The following is a 21378-nucleotide window of genomic DNA, read 5'->3' on the forward strand; positions in this document are numbered from 1 at the left end:
AAACGTGCAACAACGTTTGAATGATGTTTCTTTTAATCAGCTCATAACTATTTTCTACTTTATGTATGCATTATATATAATATCCCGTACAGACTATGGCTTATATCATGTAATATAGGCTGTCTTACAATAAGCACTCATACATAGGATTTTAGGTGCTCATTGCAAGACAACCTATATTACATGATATAAGCCATAGCGCTAATCAATTCATATAAAATCATTAGTTTTCAGTAGTGTTCTCCACCGAAATGCTTTTTGTGAAAGTACAAATGAAAGGAGGGAAGTCGAAAGAAAACATTCATCTGTTAACGCAAAAATCCCACATTGCTCAAAGTTGCCCATATTGAAGACTCAGATTGGACAAACCATACAAAACAACTTTCTCCAACACCGCCGATTGATTCGATTTGCGTACAGATAGTTATTAATCACTTAGTGTTCAGCATTTAGTGACCCCCAAAATTGAAATTATGGATTGTCAAACTAGACAATATTGAGGAATGTGTGAATTTTTGACTAGCAAATGTTCCTCATTTCTCGGTTTCCAAAGCAATTTTCTTGTAGCTTCACAGTATGCATATTGGTGGAGAAAACTATTGAAAATTAATGATTGCATATTAATTGGGCAGTGCTTTAGTACTTCTTTTAAATGTAATTAATTTGATTTGCCTGAATAACTCATGACATATGAAATAGAGAACATTACTTCCATAGATAAAATGGCACAACTTTATGATAAAAAAGGTTTTTAGAACAAATCGATGATGGGAAATTGCTACCAGAATATGTTATTGACAAAACTTGGATATTTAGAAGCCTCCATTCACAAATCTTACATATTTCATAAACTGTAAGAGATAGAGATTTGATGTTTTGTACAAAAAAGCTTGATATTGTATAAAAACTTTGCCCAAGACACCAAATGTTTATTCCATCTTCCTGCTAGATGGATTAATCAGGAAAAAGTTGGGTTCAAACTTCTCCAAAGACACTGCATATCTAAAACAATCCGATTTCGAGTAAGTAATAAAATGCACATTTTACCGTTTTTAAACCACTGCACTTGAAGAAGTTTCTAGAACTTCTAGGACATTTTTAAAGCTTCAGGAATATCTTAAAATTTCAGAAGAAAAAAACATTAGGGGCTTCAGATCTCCTCTGTTCAGGGATGTACATAGATTTTAAGGATACTTCCATGAGTATCATGGTAGTTGTTACGGAGACGATGAAGTCGTTCGGAACTCTTAAAGGCAAACTCGTATGTTTGTTTGTTTAGAGTTAGCTTTTAGCTGTAATTTTATTATTTTTTAGTTTCAACGCATGTTTTTAGCACATTTTAGGTTATTTACAATTTTAATCCACTTCGTAAACAATTATTCGTCTGTCGTAACAATAGTTTATGCTTATTCGTTGAGTTCTGGTTAATGATATGTTTCAATTAGTATTATGTGTTTATTTTAAAGCAAAATGTACTTACAATTACAGTTATAATTAACAAATTTATAGTCCAACTTTTAACAATTACTAACTTTTAGGGTGTTGTATGTTCTGTGTTGATCTTGGTAGTAATATAACAATGATAAAGAAATTGATAACTGACAACTCAAGCTGACGACTTCTCACTTGACGTTGTCCGGTGACGTTATCATTTAACCGTTAGTTCTACAGGGTATCGTCAGCGTTTGCTGTTGACGGGGGGTCTGGTACCGTTCCGCACACACTCCACCCCGTATTGCTTGAAGTTCCTTCAGCCATATCAACTTGCTCAAGCACGTCCAGTACCGCCAGCTTGGTCAACGGCCGCTGAAGTACACCCGTCGCAGTCCTCACATTTGCGCTTCGTATGCGTCCATCTTTCTCCGGATACACCTTCTCAACGACTCCTCGCTCCCAGCTATTCCTCTTTGCCTCGTTTACGACTACGACCAAGTCTCCAATTTGGATCGGTTCCACTTCCTGGAACCACTTCGACTGTCGTGAGATGACTGGAATATATTCTTTTATCCACCGATTCCAAAAGCGGTCAAGCATGACTTGAACGTGGTTCCAATTCGAACGTATAGCCGATTTAATATCCGTTGGAGCTTAGAAGTAAGAAGTGGTTCGGGGTAAGTGCTTCACTTTCCTTCGAATCCAGCGGAAGGTAGGTAAGAGGACGAGTGTTCACCATCGACTCTGCTTCCGCCAACGCCGTGATGAAGGTTTCTTCGTCCGGATTCCTTGACATCTCCATGGCGGCCAAACCAGCCTTCACCGAACGCACCAATCTTTCCCAGATGCCGCCCATATGCGGAGCATACGGAGGATTCAGCTTCCACTGCGTTGCTGCATTCGTGAACGTTGAGGCCAGTTCATGAGTAACTTTCTTGATTTCTTGCTGCAGTTCCTTCCGAGCTCCTAGGAAATTTGTTCCCTGATCCGAATAAATCTCCAGAGGTGCACCACGCCGAGCGATGAATCTTCGCACGGCTAACTTGCATGATTCCGTAGACAAAGTGAACGCAACCTCCAAATGAACTGCCCGCGTTGTGAGGCAGGTGAATAATGCCACCCAGCGTTTCACGGTACCACGCCCAAATCTGACAGTAATTGGTCCAAAATAGTCCAAACCAGTAAAGGTGAACGGCCTGACGTATGGAGTTAGACGCGCTTCCGGAAGTTGGCTCATACGGGGAGGCTGTGGAATCGTCTTGCGCACTTTGCACCTGCAACACTCCTTTACCACCTTTCCTACCGCAGCTCTGAGCTCGGACACATGGAACTGTTGCCTGATCTCATTTACGATCGTCTCTTTATTTGCATGCCCGAATTTTCGATGAAAGCTGTCGATGATCAATGCGGTCACGTAATGGGTTTTGGGTAAAATCGCAGGATACTTTGCTTCGAAGGTCAGCCAGGGAGCAGCACCGATCCTCCCATCCTTTCGGATTATGCCATCAGCTCCGATGAATGGACACAACTTGTAGATCCTGCTACTCTTCGCCACTGCCTTACGTTGGATTAGTCGGACTTTATTGTTGGATTCCAACGAAGCATACTCAGCACCGTATGTTCAGCTTCCCGGAGCTCTTCGCTGCTCAGAATCTCAGGATTCGGAAGTGGCAGCTTGTTCTTCTTCCTCAAGCAGATGTCTCGGAATCGCCACACGTACCCTACAGTCCTAAGCAATCTTTCCCATTTCGAGAATCGGTCAAACCCAATTGTTTCACCTGCTACTGCTGTGCGATGGATGTTGACTGCCCGTATCTCCTCAGAAGTTGTACATTCCATTTCCTGTTCTGGCCACTCTAGCTCATCCTTGTAAAGGAATTCCGGGCCTCTGAGCCACCTACTATTTACGGTAGCATTCGGGCCGTTTCCCCACTTCGTGGCTTCGTCCGACACGTTCCACCTCGTAGGCACATTTCTCCATTCGGATACGTCAGTAATTTCCAGAATGTCACCGACCCTGAAGGCTACAAATTGATGAAACTTCCGTTGATTAGATCGAAGCCAAGCCAGGACAGTGTTCGAATCGCTCCAGAATATCTTCCTGTTGATTGGAATGGTGTGGCTGGCAATGATGGTTTTCATCAGCCTTGCACCGATGACAGCAGCTTGCAGCTCTAGTCTCGGTACAGAGAGTTGTTTGAGTGGTGCAACCTTGGTTTTGGACGCTACCAGACAGCAGCGGATAGTTCCACGATCGACGATCCAGAAGTAGGCAGCTGCCGCATAGGCAGATAGACTTTCATCCACAAAAACGTGTAGTTCCAGAGTCTCGAAGGCTTCGGGACCATATCCCGGGAAATAGCAGCGTTCTATTCGCACATGTCTCAGATCTTGGTGTGCTAGAACCCACCGTTGCCACAATGGGAAGATTTCCCCTGGAATTTGTTCATCCCATCCTATACCCGATCTCCACACATCTTGCACCAACACTTTGCCGTGGATCACGAAGTTTGCCACCAGCCCAAGTGGGTCGAATACGCTCATGACTAGGCTGAGAAGTTCCCTTTTGGTAGGATAGGATATTCCATTCAACAACTTCTCGAGGTCGCTTCGAAAGTGTATCGCAAAGGAAAATAATTCTTCTTGGGGTAGCCAGATCATGCCCAAAACTCGTTCTGAGCCGCTACCTTTCCCCACCACAAAGTTCTTCGCCGATTCGGTTGGTTCTTCACCAATCTTCTTGAGTACTTTTGCAGAACTAGACAGCCAATGTCGAAGTTCGAATCCTCCGCGTTCATGTACAGTTTTTACCTCCTTTGCCAGTTGTACTGCTTCTTCTATTGTGTCAACGCTATCCAAATAGTCGTCGACATAATGGTTTTCCACTACTGCGGCTGCAGCCCTGGGAAACTCCGACGACTGCTCACTAGCGTTTAAATTCTTCACGAACTGGGCAGAACTTGGTGAACAGGTTGAGCCAAAAATGGCCACATCCATCACGAAGACTTGCACCGGTTCCAAGGGTGGTTTTGCCAGAGAAACCGCAGTGCTTGGCGATCTTCGGGCCTAATGAACACCTGGTGGAACATCTCCTTTATGTCAGCGTTGATGGCTACCTCCTTTTGTCGAAATCGGCACAAAACGGTTGGAAGCGACTGAAGCAGATCCGGACCTTTAAGAAGAACGGAATTCAGGGAAACACCGTTCACCGTTGCTGCGGCGTCCCACACTACACGAACCTTCTCTGGATTTTTGGGATTCATCACTACTCCCAGTGGTAGATACCAAACCTGGCTTGGATCGGTCTTCTTTAGCTCCTGTTCCGTGGCTCTATGAGCGTAGCCTTTGGCTATGTAATCAGCCATCTGCTCCCGCACCTTCTCGTACAGCCTTGGATCCTTCGATAACCGCTTTTCCAGGCACTGCAACCTTCTTTCCGCCATGGGCCTGCTGTCAGGAAATTTCACCTTGTTTTGCTTCCATAACAGGCCTGTTTGGAACTTTCCTGAATTTGTACGCACTGTAGTGGCTTCCATCAACTCACGAGCTCGTTTTTCACTGGTTGACTCGACAATTTGGTTTGCACCAACGCCTGCACCTTCAAAGGTGAAGAAGCTTTTCACCATCTCGTGAAGCTCGTCATTCGTTGGACGATTGTAGACGTGCATAACTCGGTGGGATAAAGTAACATTCCCATCTCCTGATCTCCCATACAGCGTCCAGCCTAGACGAGTCTTCACCGCGACCGGTGCATCCGCTTTACCTTCCCTAAGTTTGAGAGGCGTCTTCAGTTTGGTGTTATCCAGACCGATCAGTAACCCTGGTACAGCATCATCGTAACTTGTAACAGGAAGCTCTTTCAAATGAGGAAATTTGGCCTGCAGTTCATTGAAGTCAACGGTTTGATGAGGTAAGTCCAAGCTGGATACTGTGTGTACCCCACGCAATGAGAAGCGCTTGTTAGGGTTTGTTTCCGGAAATCTCCACTTGCACTCGTCGGGAATCTTCCTCGGTACGCTTTACACCGTTGGTCCACTGCATGCACAGCGGAAACACCGGTCCCGTGACACCAAGCTCCTTAGCTATAGAATTGATCATTTTGTCAAGCTTCTGCATTCATGTTCCATCAGATGTCTCAGCTGTTGTTTACGGTGACATCTATCGGAAACTAGACACAATCTGTTTTCCTATAGTTGTTCACAGAGGACACTGCAGTGCAAAATATGTCTGGTACCTCTATATATGCATTTAGATTATTATTCGAAGTCCCTCCTTTTTTACACAATCTGCACACAAAATAGCTCACCCCTCAAAGAATTTCCCGCCGAATTTTATTTATGGGGCGGGGCATAAAGTATCTTTTGTGCAGAATATGTAAAAAAGGAGGGACTTCAAATGTTAAAGCAAATGCATATATAGAGGTACCAGACATGTTTTGTAGTGTCAGGTACTCTATTTTGTAATCTGTGAAAGGGAAATCACAAATCGAGTGTCAACAAAATACATGGCATGTTGAGAGATTGAGCTCGTGAGAGAGAATTTCTCTCTCAAATTTGAATTTTTTTTGGCTCTCTGGGTACTGGTAGTAAAGCAGGTAAAATTGTATGGCGAAAAATCATTTTTATTTAATTGTAGCTTGCTTAACAATAATTTCCGGGAAAAACTGAACGACAAAGTCCCTGATTAATTTCTTTAGGTTGTCGTTCACTTTTTTTGACCTGAATATGCACCGAAAGCGAATTATTCCCACTTCTCTCAATTTCTATATGGCGATTTTTACCACTTCCTACCAGCGGAACAGCGCCATCTCTGTGGAAAATGGTCGAACAAAATGATTAATTCTCCAGCAACGTTGAATCTGATCCCCCATCGAGAAAGGCGAACGTGTTAACTGTTTTTTTTCCGTTAGCGTGAAGTGAAACCGGAATGATGCGGAACAGTATCCTCTGATGTTGATGTTGATGAACCGTCACTACGCCTTTGCTTGTTGTTGTAGCTAACCTTCTGAAATTTTCTCCATCTTGTGGATTCCCCGGATGTAGGAACCTGTGATGATGTTCTTGGCAACCGTCAGTTCCGCATACTGGAGCCTTGCACGGCCATTTACCGTGCGGATATAAGCACCGTTTGCACAAATGTGCTTCCTGAACTGCCTTCCAACAATCATCGAGGTTCTTCGCCTTGAAGGTGGGACATTCCTTAGGCTTATGTCCAGGGGTTTGACATACTGCACACGGCCGTACATTAGAAACCGTTGGTGCTTGAGATTCACCCAGTTTGTCATCATTGTTGTTGTTTTTCTCGGAGCTTTCTGGGTTGGTCTCGGAGCGAACCGAATTCACAAACGCCTTTCCTTTCTGTCGATCTGGTTTCGTGCATTCCGAAAATCCACTGCTGACACTGCTAGCGGCGTTGATGATGGTGTTCATGTAGTCAGCAAAGGCGCGTAAATCCTCTGCCAATACAGATTGCTTGTGCATTGCCCATCCCAATTTGATATTGGCTGGCAACTTCTCCACAAGCTCTTGGAGAAGTATAGGATTAGCCAAATGCATCTCTTGTCCAGCTGACACCAAATGAGCACAAAGGTTGCGAACTACCAATCCGAAATTTACTAGAGTCTCTAGCTTTTCCGGTTTCGCTGTAGGAGTGCTGCCAAATTCATTGAGTAGCATACCAATCAAGACCAACAATTGAAATGGCCTTAACTCCATTTTGTAAACAAACCTTGTAAGGCCATTTACTCGTGAACCAAAACCTTCATTCGCAAACCTAAACCACAATCGGGTAGAGGAGAATTTCCCCTACCTGTGTATTATGTTGGCTTGCCTTTGCGGAAAGAAAATGGCCTTAAAAGGTTTGTTTACAAAATGGAGTTAAGGCAATTTCAATTGTTGGTCTTGCAATGATAGCATCTGGTCGGCCATACAACATACGAAGGGTTGATACAATCTTGCCAACGTTCGATGGATGTAACAAAAAACTGCTAACCGCTTTTCTTGCATCGCCTTTCAGACAGCGCTGCAGTCTCAAAAGATTTTCGGCATCCGTGTATCCACACATTTACGTCGAGGTTTCGAAATTACTCCAGAATAATGGCCACTCCACAGGGCTTCCCTCAAACGATGGAAGATCCTTCGGAACCACATGACGTGCAGCTAATTGGTGGGCGTCTGGTCCTCTGAATGTATCTTGAGGAGGTGGATGATCCGTGTTAGGGAGGTTAGTTACTCTGGAATTGTTCACCGCCATACGCGTACCCGTTGGAACTGGTTGCGAATAAGACATGGCAGGCTGATTAAATTCGTGACCCAGAATTTCTATTCTGTCCCCAATTCCATCCGAATATGACACAGGCAAAGGATTTGAATAACTGGCTTGCTGTGTCACAGACGATGGCGGTATATAATGGTTAACGGAAACCCAAGGATTTTGTACAAAATTTTGATTTGCTCCTCGCAGGTCATGCACGTGACATCGATTACTCACCGCCGTCGTTGGGGGAGTATACTGACCCACTACAGGATTGACCGCCACGTTTTGGCCGTTGTACATACCCTGGTAAATCATCGAGGCTGATGGTTGCATACCCGAGATGATCGGCTGCGTCATATTAACCACACGTCTTGCTCCTAGATGCTCCTCAAGCGGTATGCTTCTTGGCGTTGAATGGTAAGATGGTGGTGGTATAAAATACGAAGGCTGCTGCCAAACGGACTGAGCTGCACCTGACTGCGCATACACCGGTACTGAAGATGATGATACCATGGGCATATGTGGTGGTATTGGCCAAGCTGACGATGACGATACCTGCGATTGTAGTGATTGGTACGAGGTAGACGATAGCGTAGCAGGATACTGCGTATACAATGGATAAGAGGCCATCGGTGGCAGTGAAGGCAACGGGTACGAAACAGATGCCGTCGTTGTTGGTGAAATCACGAACATATTACTGACATTCGTCGTGGACCTGCCTTGGTCTGCCTTGGTACCACTGTATCACTGTTGTTGATATTGGTGGAGCTGGCACCGGTTGCTGAACGGACAATGGCGGCTGGACCCTCGGCTGGACCATCGCACAGTGCACTGCAGTGCAGTGGTGCCAAGGGTATCAAAACACGCGCTTTTTTATTTACGCTGAAATGGTTGAGTAAAGGTACTAGGTGTCTTCTGAGAAGTTTTTGGGTTACAACACTCTTTCTTATGGTTAAAGAAAATTAAAGATTAATCCACCTAAAAGTGAGACGCGAAATTTTTTTTTTAATATGATAAGATACAAAATAATTGTGTTGCGCAAAGCTGTAGAAAACATGACTGTGAATAGCTTTGCCGAATATTATAACTTTCTAGCTTTTATAACTGCTGAGATATAAAGGTTACATTGTGGAGACATTGTTAAAATCAACTTTGTAGCTGTAACTTTTTCTATAATATTTCTACATGTCCGGCATGTTCTACAAAGATGTTAGAAATAGCAAATTACATATCTTTTCAGAAGACTGCAAATTGCTATCATTAATATTTGAAAAGTTACTTACAATTTTTGGTTGAAAATTACCCAATTTCCAATACTAATAACTTCTAAACGGGCAAAAACGAGCAGGCCATTCTTTGACCAATTGAAAGTACAAGAAAATTCAATAAAATGGTGAAGAAACCTGGCCGCCCCCACTTGACCCTTAACCGAAATACTTGCATTGAAACTTATCACTTTTCAGAATTTGAAATAGCGATTTTGTGAAACCACGGGACTGCTATCGAGTAGGTGTGAAAAGAGGCATACAAATGGATAACCTAGAGACGGTGTATAATGAGTCACGCCAAGAGAAAAACAGTTGAACTTGCATCACGGTTTTCGAAAGATTCCCTTTCTTTTCACTTGGCAACAGAGGACTGCTACATCAACTTCAAATTACTTCTAGCGAGCAAAAAAATAGCGTTTGTTGTAAAGGGTGATACGGTCAAAATTTGGTCAATATCAACTTGACGTATTTCTTTCAATTTTGCATTTAAAAAACCTGAACACCCCTCATTTTGAAGGTGTGTGTGTGTAGAATGTTGCTCCTATTTTGATTTTGGAATTCACTCTTCAGTTGTCAAAATGCCGTCCAAGCAAGAAGAGCAGCGTATCAAAATTTTGCTCGCGCATCGCGAAAATCCGAGCTACTCGCACGCAAAGTTGGCAAAATCGCTAAAAGTTGCCAAATCAACCGTTACAAATATAATTAAAGTGTTTGGGGAACGTTTGTCGACAGCCAGGAAGTCTGGATCGGGGGGAAATCGAAATCCGGAAGCCGCTGAGACGACAAAGAGAGTTGCCGGTAGTTTCAAGCGAAACCCTAACCTCTCTCTCCGAGATGCCGCAAATAAGCTGGGTGTATCGTCTACAACCGTGCATCGAGCCAAAAAACGAGCCGGACTATCGACTTACAAGAAGGTAGTGACTCCAAATCGCGATGATAAACAAAATACGACGGCCAAAGCGCGATCCCGGAGGCTGTACACGACGATGCTGACGAAGTTTGACTGCGTGGTAATGGACGACGAAACCTACGTCAAAGCCGACTACAAGCAGCTTCCGGGACAGGAGTTTTATACGGCAAAAGGAAGGGGAAAGGTAGCAGATGTTTTCAAGCACATGAAACTGTCAAAGTTCGCAAAGAAATATCTGGTTTGGCAAGCCATCTGTACATGTGGCTTGAAAAGCAGCATTTTCATAGCTTCCGGGACTGTCAACCAAGAAATTTACGTGAAAGAGTGTTTGAATAAACGTCTGCTGCCTTTCCTGAAGAAACACGGTTGTTCCGTACTGTTTTGGCCGGATTTCGCATCTTGCCATTACGGTAAAAAGGCCATGGAGTGGTACGCCGCCAACAACGTGCAGGTGGTTCCCAAGGACAAGAACCCTCCCAACACGCCAGAGCTCCGCCCAATTGAGAAATACTGGGCTATTGTCAAGCGGAACCTAAAGAAGACCAAAAAAACTGCTAAGGGCGAGCAGCAGTTCAAGGCAAACTGGCTTTCTGCGGCGAAGAAGGTGGACAAGGTGGCTGTACAAAATCTGATGGCAGGGGTCAAGAGTAAGGCCCGGCAATTCGGATTTGGAAAAGCGGAAGCCTAACTGAATATTTTTTCTGAATTTTATACTAATTGAACTTGAAAAAGAAATTTAATTTGATTTTTTAAATAAACGATTTCACCGATTTACACGCGTTTTCCCTTGACCAAATTTTGACCGTATCACCCTTTAAATCATTATATCAGTGATTTTGTCCAATCATCTTAACAAAAAATAGTAGAAATTCTCATTACTGATCGTTACCAAACGTATCATATGACAATTTAATGCTCACTGCCTGTATATGATCATTTCTTCGATCATATTTTATATTGTATTGCAATACCTTTCGTGGACCTTTCATAGCATCGTAATGTTTGTTTACTTTGCACGATAGGTAGCCGGTTTGACAGTTCAATAGGTAGACTTGGCTTCACTCTTGGCGTGACTCATTATACACCGACTCTAGGATAACCAAGCAACCTGGGCTATTTCTAGTGACTAACAAAATGACTCGAGATCTAAACCAGACCACCCCCAAACGACCCTTGACTGAATCGGTTATGTACTGTAAATATTTTTCGATTTTGTCAACAAACAATACCAACAATATTATTGAGAATAACATACGCCCTTTCAAATGCCGTAGAATTTTTGTTTTGCCCCAACCAGAGATAGTAACATTTGAAAAGTGCATATTTTTAGTATAACTCAATAACTCTTGATCGGCGAAAGATATTGACAAGATTTGTGCGGCCAATTTAAGAAATACAAAAAAAGTTGTTTTCTACAAAGTTGCTTGAAATTAGCTCAGCTATAACTTTGCCCAAGAATGTATACCTTAATTTATTCAAACAAATAAGTTAGATTTTTGATTTTAATGATAATAGGAACCATCCTAGAATTCATTGTCATAAAAATGAGGGCATAACTATAATAAACAACTTTGTAGAAGAGACTTTTAGTCTAAAGATTCAATTTCAGGCTCAAAACATATCATTTCACATAATTTTGCATTCTGGACCACTGTGCAATGAATGAATGAACTTGTTGGGTAAGTTTTGCCACTGAGGAAATCGCGCAGGCCATCGTTGATCCAGTAGATCAAACAGTCAGAGCTCCTGGACAATTTGGTGAATTTAAAACAAGTTGCAACCAATCAAATCCATCTAGAATTGTCAAATTGTGTTTAATTAACATAGCAGTGCAAGCTCCGTTGCTAAAGATATCGCCGCTGTCGAGATTAAAGTCTGTATTCGTTAACATAATAACTTCATAAGGATTTGAGGATCTAGGCCTTTGAGTTTGGCTATAAACGGGTGATTTAATATTTTTTCACTACTATACAGTCACACCCACCTTTGCAACCAATCATAGAGCGAGGTCACTAAACTGATGCGAAATTTGAAATTTTTGCTCCACGGTGCTCAATCGGTTCCAAATCGGGTCCTGATTAACCTCTCAAAACTTGAAATCATTTAGTAAGAAACCGATTTGTCACAGACCATTTGAAGTTTATATGGAAATTACGATGGGAAAACCAAATATTTGTTCATATATATCTTATCTTCACGTTTTTAGAATTATGCTTTGAGAATTTCAAATTAGAATAGCTATACATTTTTTTAACCGCGCAATATTGTTAAAAACCTAGAGCCAATGAACAACAAGTTTGGTTGTCCCATAGTAATTTCCATATAAAATTGAAATGGTTTGTGCCAAATCAGTTTCTTACGGAATGAGTTTAAATTTTGGAAGGGTAATCAGTACCCAATTTGGAACCGTTTGAGCACTGTGAAGCGAAAATTCTAAATTTCGCATCAGTCTAGTGGCCATACCAAGCTGAACAATGCATTAGGTCCTAAGTAAAATTGATCGATTCTCTTCATCGACTTTCTCTTTCGTTAATAGCTTGGGTACAGAAGTTATTAGAAGCTAGATAATAGCTTCTTTCATCGTTCTGAGTGCTTAAAATAGCTGGGAAGGTCTCAACATGGCCGAGAGGATGCAAATAGAAAGTCAACGAAGAGAATCTGTCAATTTTACTTAGGACCTAATGCATTTTTCAGCTTGATATAGGACCACGTGGGCTCGAAAGGGTTTAAGGGGCTTAGCTTAAAATACATATATAAAAAAGTAATTTTTGTGGAAATTGTCTATCCTATTCTGTATTCCGTTCGAAATATATTTTCCATGCATTTTTTTTGTATAGGAATTCCGTATCGATCGGAATAGAGAATAGGTGTGTTTGTTTCTGGTCTTTCCATTACTGCGTGTAACAGTCTTTGTTTTGTGATTCCGATAATGGACGAAAATTTGCTGACACTATCAATTATTCATGACGATGCACGGTCATAATGCGTTCAATAAATCAACTGCTATAATAATCCGGCCAAGGTCACCTGCTTTTCCCCCAAAACCAAAAACTGCCACCCGCCCCATTTCCCCATTCCGAACATGCCTGCATAGTCTACAAACATTACAGAACGCAATCCGGACGAACCTGTCGCTGCACAAGTGCTTCGTCCGGTACGAGGACGACTTCGGTTCGTTCTGGATGGTGGACGACAACGAATTCCTGAAGCGGCGCCACCTGTCTCGGGGGAGGCCTCGCAAATACGACATCGCGATGCCGCTGGACACGCCGGTGGACGGACTCAACGATGGTCAACCCGTTCGGTCGGGCTCGTCGGCGCATTCGAACGCCGCTCCCGGTGGAGGACTTCAAGCCGGACCGGGAGACATTTCACCGCTACTGGGAGCAACGCACTGCTATGACGACGGCAGCGGTGGTCTACTGCGATCACCGAAGAAAGAGTTTCCCCGACGGTAATTTATGTTTGACAGATGATTGTTTAATGAGCCATGTAGAATAGCTTTGCAGAGTACGTTTGAGGGGGGGTGGAGCGAACAATGGTTATATTTCATTTTGAGGCGTCGATGGTGCACAATGTTTTGGGATATTTCCAATTTCGCTTTCTAAACGATTAATAATTAAATTATCCTTTCACAGTCTAGGAATCCACCGACTGGCCTGGTCTGGATCGTTCAGCTGCCTAGGTTCCGTTTTTCTATTTCCTTACAGCTTTAACAATCAGAAAAATATATTTCTACAGGACTAGATTTAAATTTTCTGAATTTAATAGAGAACGCTCCCACTGTTTCCCACTCTTCTCCGATAATACCGCTGAAACCAAACCCAAATTCCGTCCTCACGTGCTGAAAAAGCCATTTGAACATGCTAGAATTCAATCCTCACAAAATTGCTCGCAATTTCGAACCACCACCGAACTCATCAATATTCAAATTGACCACTAAGCGAGCACTGGCGACGAGACGACGACGACGACGACGACGACCGTGTGTTACGCTTCCAATGCTGCTGCTGATCGACAGCGACGACGGTGATGCTACTCAGCAGCAGATCACTTTAGTCCTCGTGTCCGGAGGAAAACCTAACCCCAAAAATGCAAAATCATTCCATTTGCCGTCCCCGATACTGTGAGTAAATCCAATTTTCCTCCTTCCATTCGAAATTCCATTCGAAAACCTTTTTTTTTCCTTTCTACTCCCAGAATCCACTACCGTAAGTGTAAACCATCACTACTTGGAAAGAGAAAAGCCACATCACTGTCCCCTCGCCCCGTTCCCTACCATTCCTTTTCCGAAGGCTAATCGATCTCTCCTTTCAGAGTAAATAGGTGGGTACCTACCTGGAAATCGTTTTATCTGATTGCTCTTTTCTCAGCCTGCAGTCGTCCACCTCAGTTCGGGAAAACTATTCGGGCGGAAAAAAGTTTTTATCTCCTTCTCGACGCTTTTTCTCCCGAGCACTGTCTCTCACTTGTTGACTGAGCATTCGCCTGCTGGTTGCAGCACTACAAAAAAAAAGGCGGAATTAGTGAGCACAAATGGCTTCGTGGTGTTGCTGAAAAGTGAACCGTCCGACGAAAGGGGGATGCGAGGGCAGTGGTGAGAGGTTGCCCGTGTCAAGTCGGTTGACCTGTTGCTGATTTGTATCTGCATAATTAATGGAGCTTGAATTTCTTTCGTCTGAGTCTCGCTCGGTGGCTCCCATTTTCTCCGGCTTGGTTGGGGTGGAATGGGAAGACAAACAGATTTTACTTGGAAAAGCGGGTGTAAGCTTTGTCAAGTCTAAAACTGAAAAGCTTTCAACCGCTTTACAGAGAGCTGTTAGTATGATTGATGTTGTGGTGAAATTTACTGAAAGGAAATCATTTTCTGCTCCGGAGGTTGGGAAGATTAAGAGGATAATGAAAATCATTTTGTTTCACCTACGAAATTACTGGAGTTGCTTGGCGTTGTTTGTTAAAGGGAATCAATACTGAGCTGATGTCCGTTAAGACTACATGATTTTTTGATCTGTTTGTCAAACGATCAACGCCGCTGTTTTCCTGTGTCGAAAGAGCTGTCAAATTAGATTTGGAAAACAAAACTGTAAAAGGAATCAAAAATAAATACTTCCATCATGAATTACCGGAGAATTGCTCTAGCTTCGGTAGGCGTATTTGCTTTTATTATTTTAAATCAGACGAGAAGGAGAAGGCGAACTTTGTGGAGTATGAAATGGTTGCTCAGGAGGAACACCGGCAGGGATCTGGCTCATCTTGTCCTTCAAGAACTGTGATATGAAGACGAAAACGGGTTTCAAAACTTCGCCAGGATGTCGATACCGCCTTTCGACAAGCTAGTGGGATGATGTCCGTTTTTAGGCATATTTGAGTTGAAAACCTGTCAGAGTGTTTCTGACCACGCATCAATAGGGTAGGATGGTGCAAAACGCACCCTTTAAGCAAAATCGTCAATGGCTGGCGAATGGAAGCTAAAATCAAGAAGAAAGTAATGGCGTTTGGTTCATTACCATGTTTTCTACAAAGATCAAGTGATTTAGAACTACAAAAGGATGATTTTCCATGACTTTCAAGGTATTTTTTAAATTGCTTCCAAAATGATAGCGGGGCAAAACGCCGGATTCATGATGCAATATGCACCACAACATTGGGACAAGACGCACGACAACAATGGCTAAAACGCACCACAACATTGGGGTAAAATGCACCCCATGGTAAACAAACCATAACCCCTGCAAGTAGATAATGCAAAGGGATGCGGTATTTCAAATGATTATTTCTTTATGTTACATCAGAAATAAGGTCTCAAAATCTCAATAGAATGTTAAACTGTGATTCATCAAGTAAAATATCTAAAAAATATACGAAACGTAAATTTTTTAATTTTTTTTTGTGATACATGATGATAAAAGCTTAATTTACAGTCGATGATTTTAACAACTGTGTCCTGTATTGCACATAATGCAATTTTTTTTAAGGAATCAGTAGGTCAATACATGATTTTATGATCAAGAATTATTTGTTAAACCTCCAGTTGAAAACAATCACAAACCGTTACCCGGAAAATGCATCTGAGGAAAAGTTATCGCTGTTTTTCTATAAGTGGGCATTTTACCCCAGGGGTGCATTATGGGCTGTTCTCTCTTACTTATGTTTTGTGATATTGTGATTTTTTTTTGGAAGCTGGATTCAAAGGGAAAATCCACCGAACATTTTGACGTAGGACTACGTCTTTGATTTCTATATGGGGGTACACTTTGTGAAAACCGAAAATGGAACATGTAACAAATTAAGAAAGATTTTGAACGTTAATAACTCAGCTGCCCCTGGTCCAATTTCAATAATTTTATCACCAATCGATCAGAAATATGGCTACGCATCGATAACAATACTTCCGAATGTTGATTTTCAACAAGAAACTATTGAAAACTGGTAAATGCCCAGCATTGTCCAAAAGCGTTGAATTAACTAACAAATCCACCAATTACCTACATGCATATGCTGCTTCCCCAGCACAGTCGTCAGAGAGTAGTAAGTAGACGAAACAAGTCGAAATGGCATTTGCCTCCGATCTTCGGGCGCGTGCGAATAGGGAGGATGGATTTGCGTAATATTTTGCATATCATCGCCATATTCAAAACCAAACGCAAATTCTTCGAGATAACCACCATCCGTCATCTGGCTCGCCGTGGCGGTGTCTGACGTATCTCCGGTCTGATTTACGAGGTGTGCTGAAGGTGTTCCTGAAAAATGAGATCCGTGATGCTGTCACCTACACTAAACACGCCAAGCGTAAGTGGCCATGGATGTCATCTACGTTTTGAAGTGACAGAGATGCACTTTGTCTGGTTTCGGAGGTTAAATCATCCTTGGCAACAAAACGGCTCTTTTCAGGGCCACCAAGCTTATTACAGTAAAGAGTAGGAATAGAATTCATCTGCCTGTTTGTCCATATTTAGAACCAACGACCACGCTCATGTAATCAAACTGGAAGCATGGGTACAAATTATTTTGCTCAACCTTGATCAACTTTGAATCGCCACGGGCGGATATTTTCAATGGAAGAAGCAACAATCTAGCATCTAATTCGACGAAGACGGCAGGAAACATTTGTGAAGCCGAGTTATTTACGAAAGAGAGTGTAGATGTTCGATGCTCCCACACCTGGACCCTATATATCGACCCATCAACTCATAAACAGGGGATCAACGGCTTTACTTCCCGAAGGAAGGTGGGATCAGATATGCTATGCCTCAGAACATGCCGGTGCGACTGAGATTGAACCCAGGCCTGCTGGGATGAGAGTTAATTACGATAACCACCGGCGACGGTATCTTTCAAGGTGATATCACGGCGAATGAGATCGACCCAAATTTGAGTTTAGTTATCTCAAAATTAAGAAATAAAGTGCAGGAACTCAGCGATGAGTAAATTTGTCTCATGTTTTCCCAGGTTTTTCCAGGATTTTCCAGGTAAAAATTCCCGAATTTGAGAAAAGTAAAGATTGGATTCACTCAGTCTATTGGTACTACCCCGAGACTGAATAAAATTGTCGTTAATTTCCTCGTTTTCTGGCTGATTTTTTAGGTTTTCCACAGGAAACCATGAGACAAATTTACTCACCGCTAAGTTCCTGCACTTTTGGCGATTATGAGTGAACTAAACTCAAATTTGGGTCGTTCTCATTCACCGTGTACGCAAAAGGAAAAGAGCCAGTGTCGCTACTTGATAGCAAACTACTCATAATGGGAGGAGTCTTTGTAGCTTTTATACCACTTCGTTGCACATCATTCTGCTTTAACCTGAAAAGATATAAAAGAGCGCTGCTGTATGGCATTAGCTCATCATTCTTTGCTCGACTGTCGAGCTGTTCAGTCCGTATTTTCGCTCGAGTTCTCGATTCGATTTGGTTTCGTTTTGTGCTGTCGCGTTGCGCCGTGGAAGTGTCGCCACCTTCTCGCGTTCTGGCAAGTTTAATTGAACTTGCAAACACGAAACAAATGGTGCGTAAACGTGCCAATGAGCCAGCAGCGGGCCCTTCAAAGAAGGTGCTAATCCAGCCCAGCGCGTCGCAGGATGACGCCGGAAAACGTGTACTGCAAGCCAACCAGTATGCAGTACTCCCAGAAGAAAATGGCGATGGTGACGCCGTTCCCATTGCAAGACGAGAGCGGATTCCCCCGCTTTTCACGCCGGTGAAGGATGTTGCCAAGCTGGGTGCTGAACTGGCAAAACACAAGCTGCTGCCTCGCTTCAAGCTTTGCAGCATCGGTACCAAAATCATGTGCTCCAACCTGGAGGAGTACAAACAAATAGGATGTTTCCTGAAGAACAACAACGTGGACTTCTTCACACATGATCTGCCATCGAGCAAGCCACTGAAGGTGGTTTTGCGTGGATTACCGTCGTTCGAGGCGACTGCGGTGAAATCCGAGCTGGAGCGGTTCGGACTCAAGCCTGAGGCAGTGTACCCGATTAACCGGCGTCCCAACCAAAACACCAGCTTCCGTGATCAGTTGTTCCTGGTGCATTTCACGAAGGGATCCACCAGTCTTGCGGCTCTGAGATCCAATATCCGGGACCTGTTTCAGGTCATCATCAGTTGGGAGCATTACAAACCCCAACATCGTGATGTAACGCAGTGTATGAACTGTCTCTCATATGGCCATGGCACCAAAAACTGCCACATGAAGACAAACTGCGATAAGTGTGCTGGAACTCACTCAACTGCGTCCTGTGAGCAAGTCGATGACATCGAGCCAACGTGTGTCAACTGCGGTGGAAACCACCAAGCCTACAATCGCGGATGTCCCAAGCGAGTGGAGTTCATTAATATCCGTCGGAAGGCCACAATCAACAACCAGCTTGGTCGCCTTCGTAATCATCGTTCGCCTCCTGTACTCACGGAAGTCCAGTACCCAGCTCTCCAGCCCCATCGACATGTTCCGAACCTAGCACCGCTTCCGCTCAGCAACCAACAAGCCAATTCTGCGAGTATCCAAATGGTTCCTAACAGTCGGACAGTTCAGCATCGTCTCGCTGCTGCTGCGGCCCAGCCAATTCCAGGTTCATCCACCGCCCCTGGTTTATCATACGCTGGTGCTGTCTCAGGTGAACCTGTCGACGATTCTCCGTTCACCTCGGAGGAACTTGTGACGCTCGTGACCGAGGTCATCATCATCATGCGCACCTGCAAGACTCGATCTGAACAGCTTCATGCTGCCTTGTCACTCGTCACCAAGTATGGACCGTGAAGCTAATGAAGGGAACTTCATTATCGCTGGCGATCTGAACGCAAAACACCAAGCTTGGGGCAACGGTCGGAGCAATAGAAACGGCATCATCCTCAATGAAGACCTGCAAGAGGGCCACTATACCATCTTGGCCCCGGACTCTCCCACCCGGTTGAGTCGGTCTGGGGTCCATGCGACCATCGACATCTTCGTAAGCAACATGGGACACAACATCTCGCAACCTGTGGCATTCCAGGAGCTGAGCTCGGACCACTACCCTGTGGTGGCCGAAGTTGGATCCTCGGTTAACCGATTCGAAGCTTCCCGGCGCAACTACCATCGAGTCAACTGGGCGCAATATCAACACTGCATCGACACAACCATCGACTACGATGTCCAACCGGGGACGTCCGAAGATGTTGACAGGTGTCTACAAACCATCGAGGAGGCGATTTCCCGGGCCAGGGAACAACACGTGCCAGTATCCAGACAGGTGAGTAACACTCTGAACCTTGACAGCCCTACCAAAGATCTCATTAGACTCCGTAACACCATTCGTAGGCAGTTCCAGCGTTCTGGCCTGCCTAACTTGAAGACCAATTCTAATCGATTAACAAAGATCATTCAGGCCAGGTTGGTGGATCTCAGAAATAACGATTTTGCTAGTAAGATCCGCTCTCTCCCAGATTGTGCTAAGCCCTTCTGGAAACTTACAAAAATTCTTAAAAACAAGCCTAGGCCCATTCCCCCACTGACCCCACTGGATCGTCCCGGCGACCCAGTGGTTCATCTGATAACTCCTGAAGAGAAGGCTGCCGCGATAGGTCAACACTTCGTCAGCTCCCATAATCTCGGACAAAACATCATCAGCCCTCATGAATCTGAGGTAGCTGAAAATGCAACCAATCTTCTTCAGATTCCTAACATTTTTCCAGAGGAATCCGAGATTACGGCTGACGAACTGTTGGCCTATATTAAATCATCTAAAAACATGAAGGCCCCAGGTTTCGACAACATCCTGAATCTGGAACTTTAACACTTGAGTTCCAGATTCTACAACCATCTGGCACTGATTTTTAATCAGTGCCTCAGACTTGGCTACTTCCCCTCGTGTTGGAAGTCAGCTAAAGTCATACCCATCTGGAAACCTGGGAAGGATCCGTCCTCTCCTTCAAGTTATGCCTTGTTCAGACTACAGAGTTATAACATGTTATAGGGCTATCTTGATGGTGGTTTCTGTGTTGCAATTATTTGACAACCGCTATAACATGTTATAACTCTCCAGTCTGTACAGCGTTTTATCGACCAATCAGCCTTCTCTCAGGGTTGTCAAAACTGTTCGAAAGAGCAGTGTACCACCGGCTCCTAACATCTGCCGATGAAAACAACTTGTTACTCGAGGAACAGTTTGGTTTTCGGAAAGGTCGTTCGACCGTCCACCAGCTGACTCGAGTAACAAACATTCTCAGACGGAACAAGTATGTTTCGAAAACATCTGCCATGGCGTTGTTGGACGTTGAAAAAGCATTCGACAATGTCTGGCATGATGGCCTGGTGTTCAAATTGCAGCAGTACGTTCTTCCAATCTTCCTAGTGAAGATCATAAACAACTATCTATCAGACAGGACGTTCCGAGTCTCTCTGAATGGCATCTCATCGGATGCTTTCAACATCGGTGCCGGGGTTCCACAAGGAAGCATTCTTGGCCCCATCCTATTCAACCTGTTCACCTCCGATATGCCGGCTCTCCCTGATGGTGGATCGTTGTCTCTGTTCGCAGATGACACATCCATCGTCTACAAGGGTAGGGTCATCGGAGCTCTGACTGCCAAACTTCAGAGAGGTCTGGACGTTCTGTCTGAATATTTCAACAGCTGGAAGATCCGTATCAACGCGGCAAAGACCCAGGTCATTATCTTTCCACACTCTAAATCTCCTAGACTTGTTCCGTCGGAGAATAACAAGATCTGCCAGAACGGCACAGTGGTGGAATGGTCCAAAGAGGTCGTGTACCTCGGGCTAACACTAGACAGCAAGCTTCTTTTCAGGGAGCACGTTGACAAAACAAAAACCAAGTGCAACATCTTGATAAGATCGTTGTATCCACTTATCAACAGGAAGTCAACCCTGTCCCTGAAAAATAAGCTTGCTGTCTACAAACAAATCATCCTTCCTGTAATCGAGTACGGTATGCCAATCTGGGAGAGTTGCGCAAAATGCCATCACCTTAAACTCCAAAGGATCCAGAACAAGATCCTTAGGATGGTCCTAAACAGTCCCC

At 43.8% G+C, this 21378-nt stretch overlaps 1 protein-coding gene across 3 annotated transcripts in view; it reads left to right on the forward strand.

The window, feature by feature from the left end:
• Positions 1-13575, forward strand: part of FoxP (forkhead box P) — a 30644-nt gene extending 17069 nt beyond the window's left edge. For all 3 annotated transcript variants that reach the window (XM_065219338.1, XM_065219333.1, XM_065219336.1), the window contains exon 4: positions 12978-13575. In XM_065219338.1, the coding sequence (XP_065075410.1) occupies positions 12978-13325 (348 nt within the window). In that variant the 3' untranslated portion in view covers positions 13326-13575. The remainder of the gene's footprint in view (positions 1-12977) is intronic.
• Positions 13576-21378: the final 7803 nt, after the last annotated feature.

Source organism: Ochlerotatus camptorhynchus, unplaced genomic scaffold (assembly GCF_037179485.1).
Source record: "Ochlerotatus camptorhynchus isolate MF236.1 unplaced genomic scaffold, CSIRO-AGI_Acam_v1.1 ptg000102l, whole genome shotgun sequence".
NCBI classification, from domain to species: Eukaryota; Metazoa; Arthropoda; class Insecta; order Diptera; family Culicidae; genus Ochlerotatus; species Ochlerotatus camptorhynchus.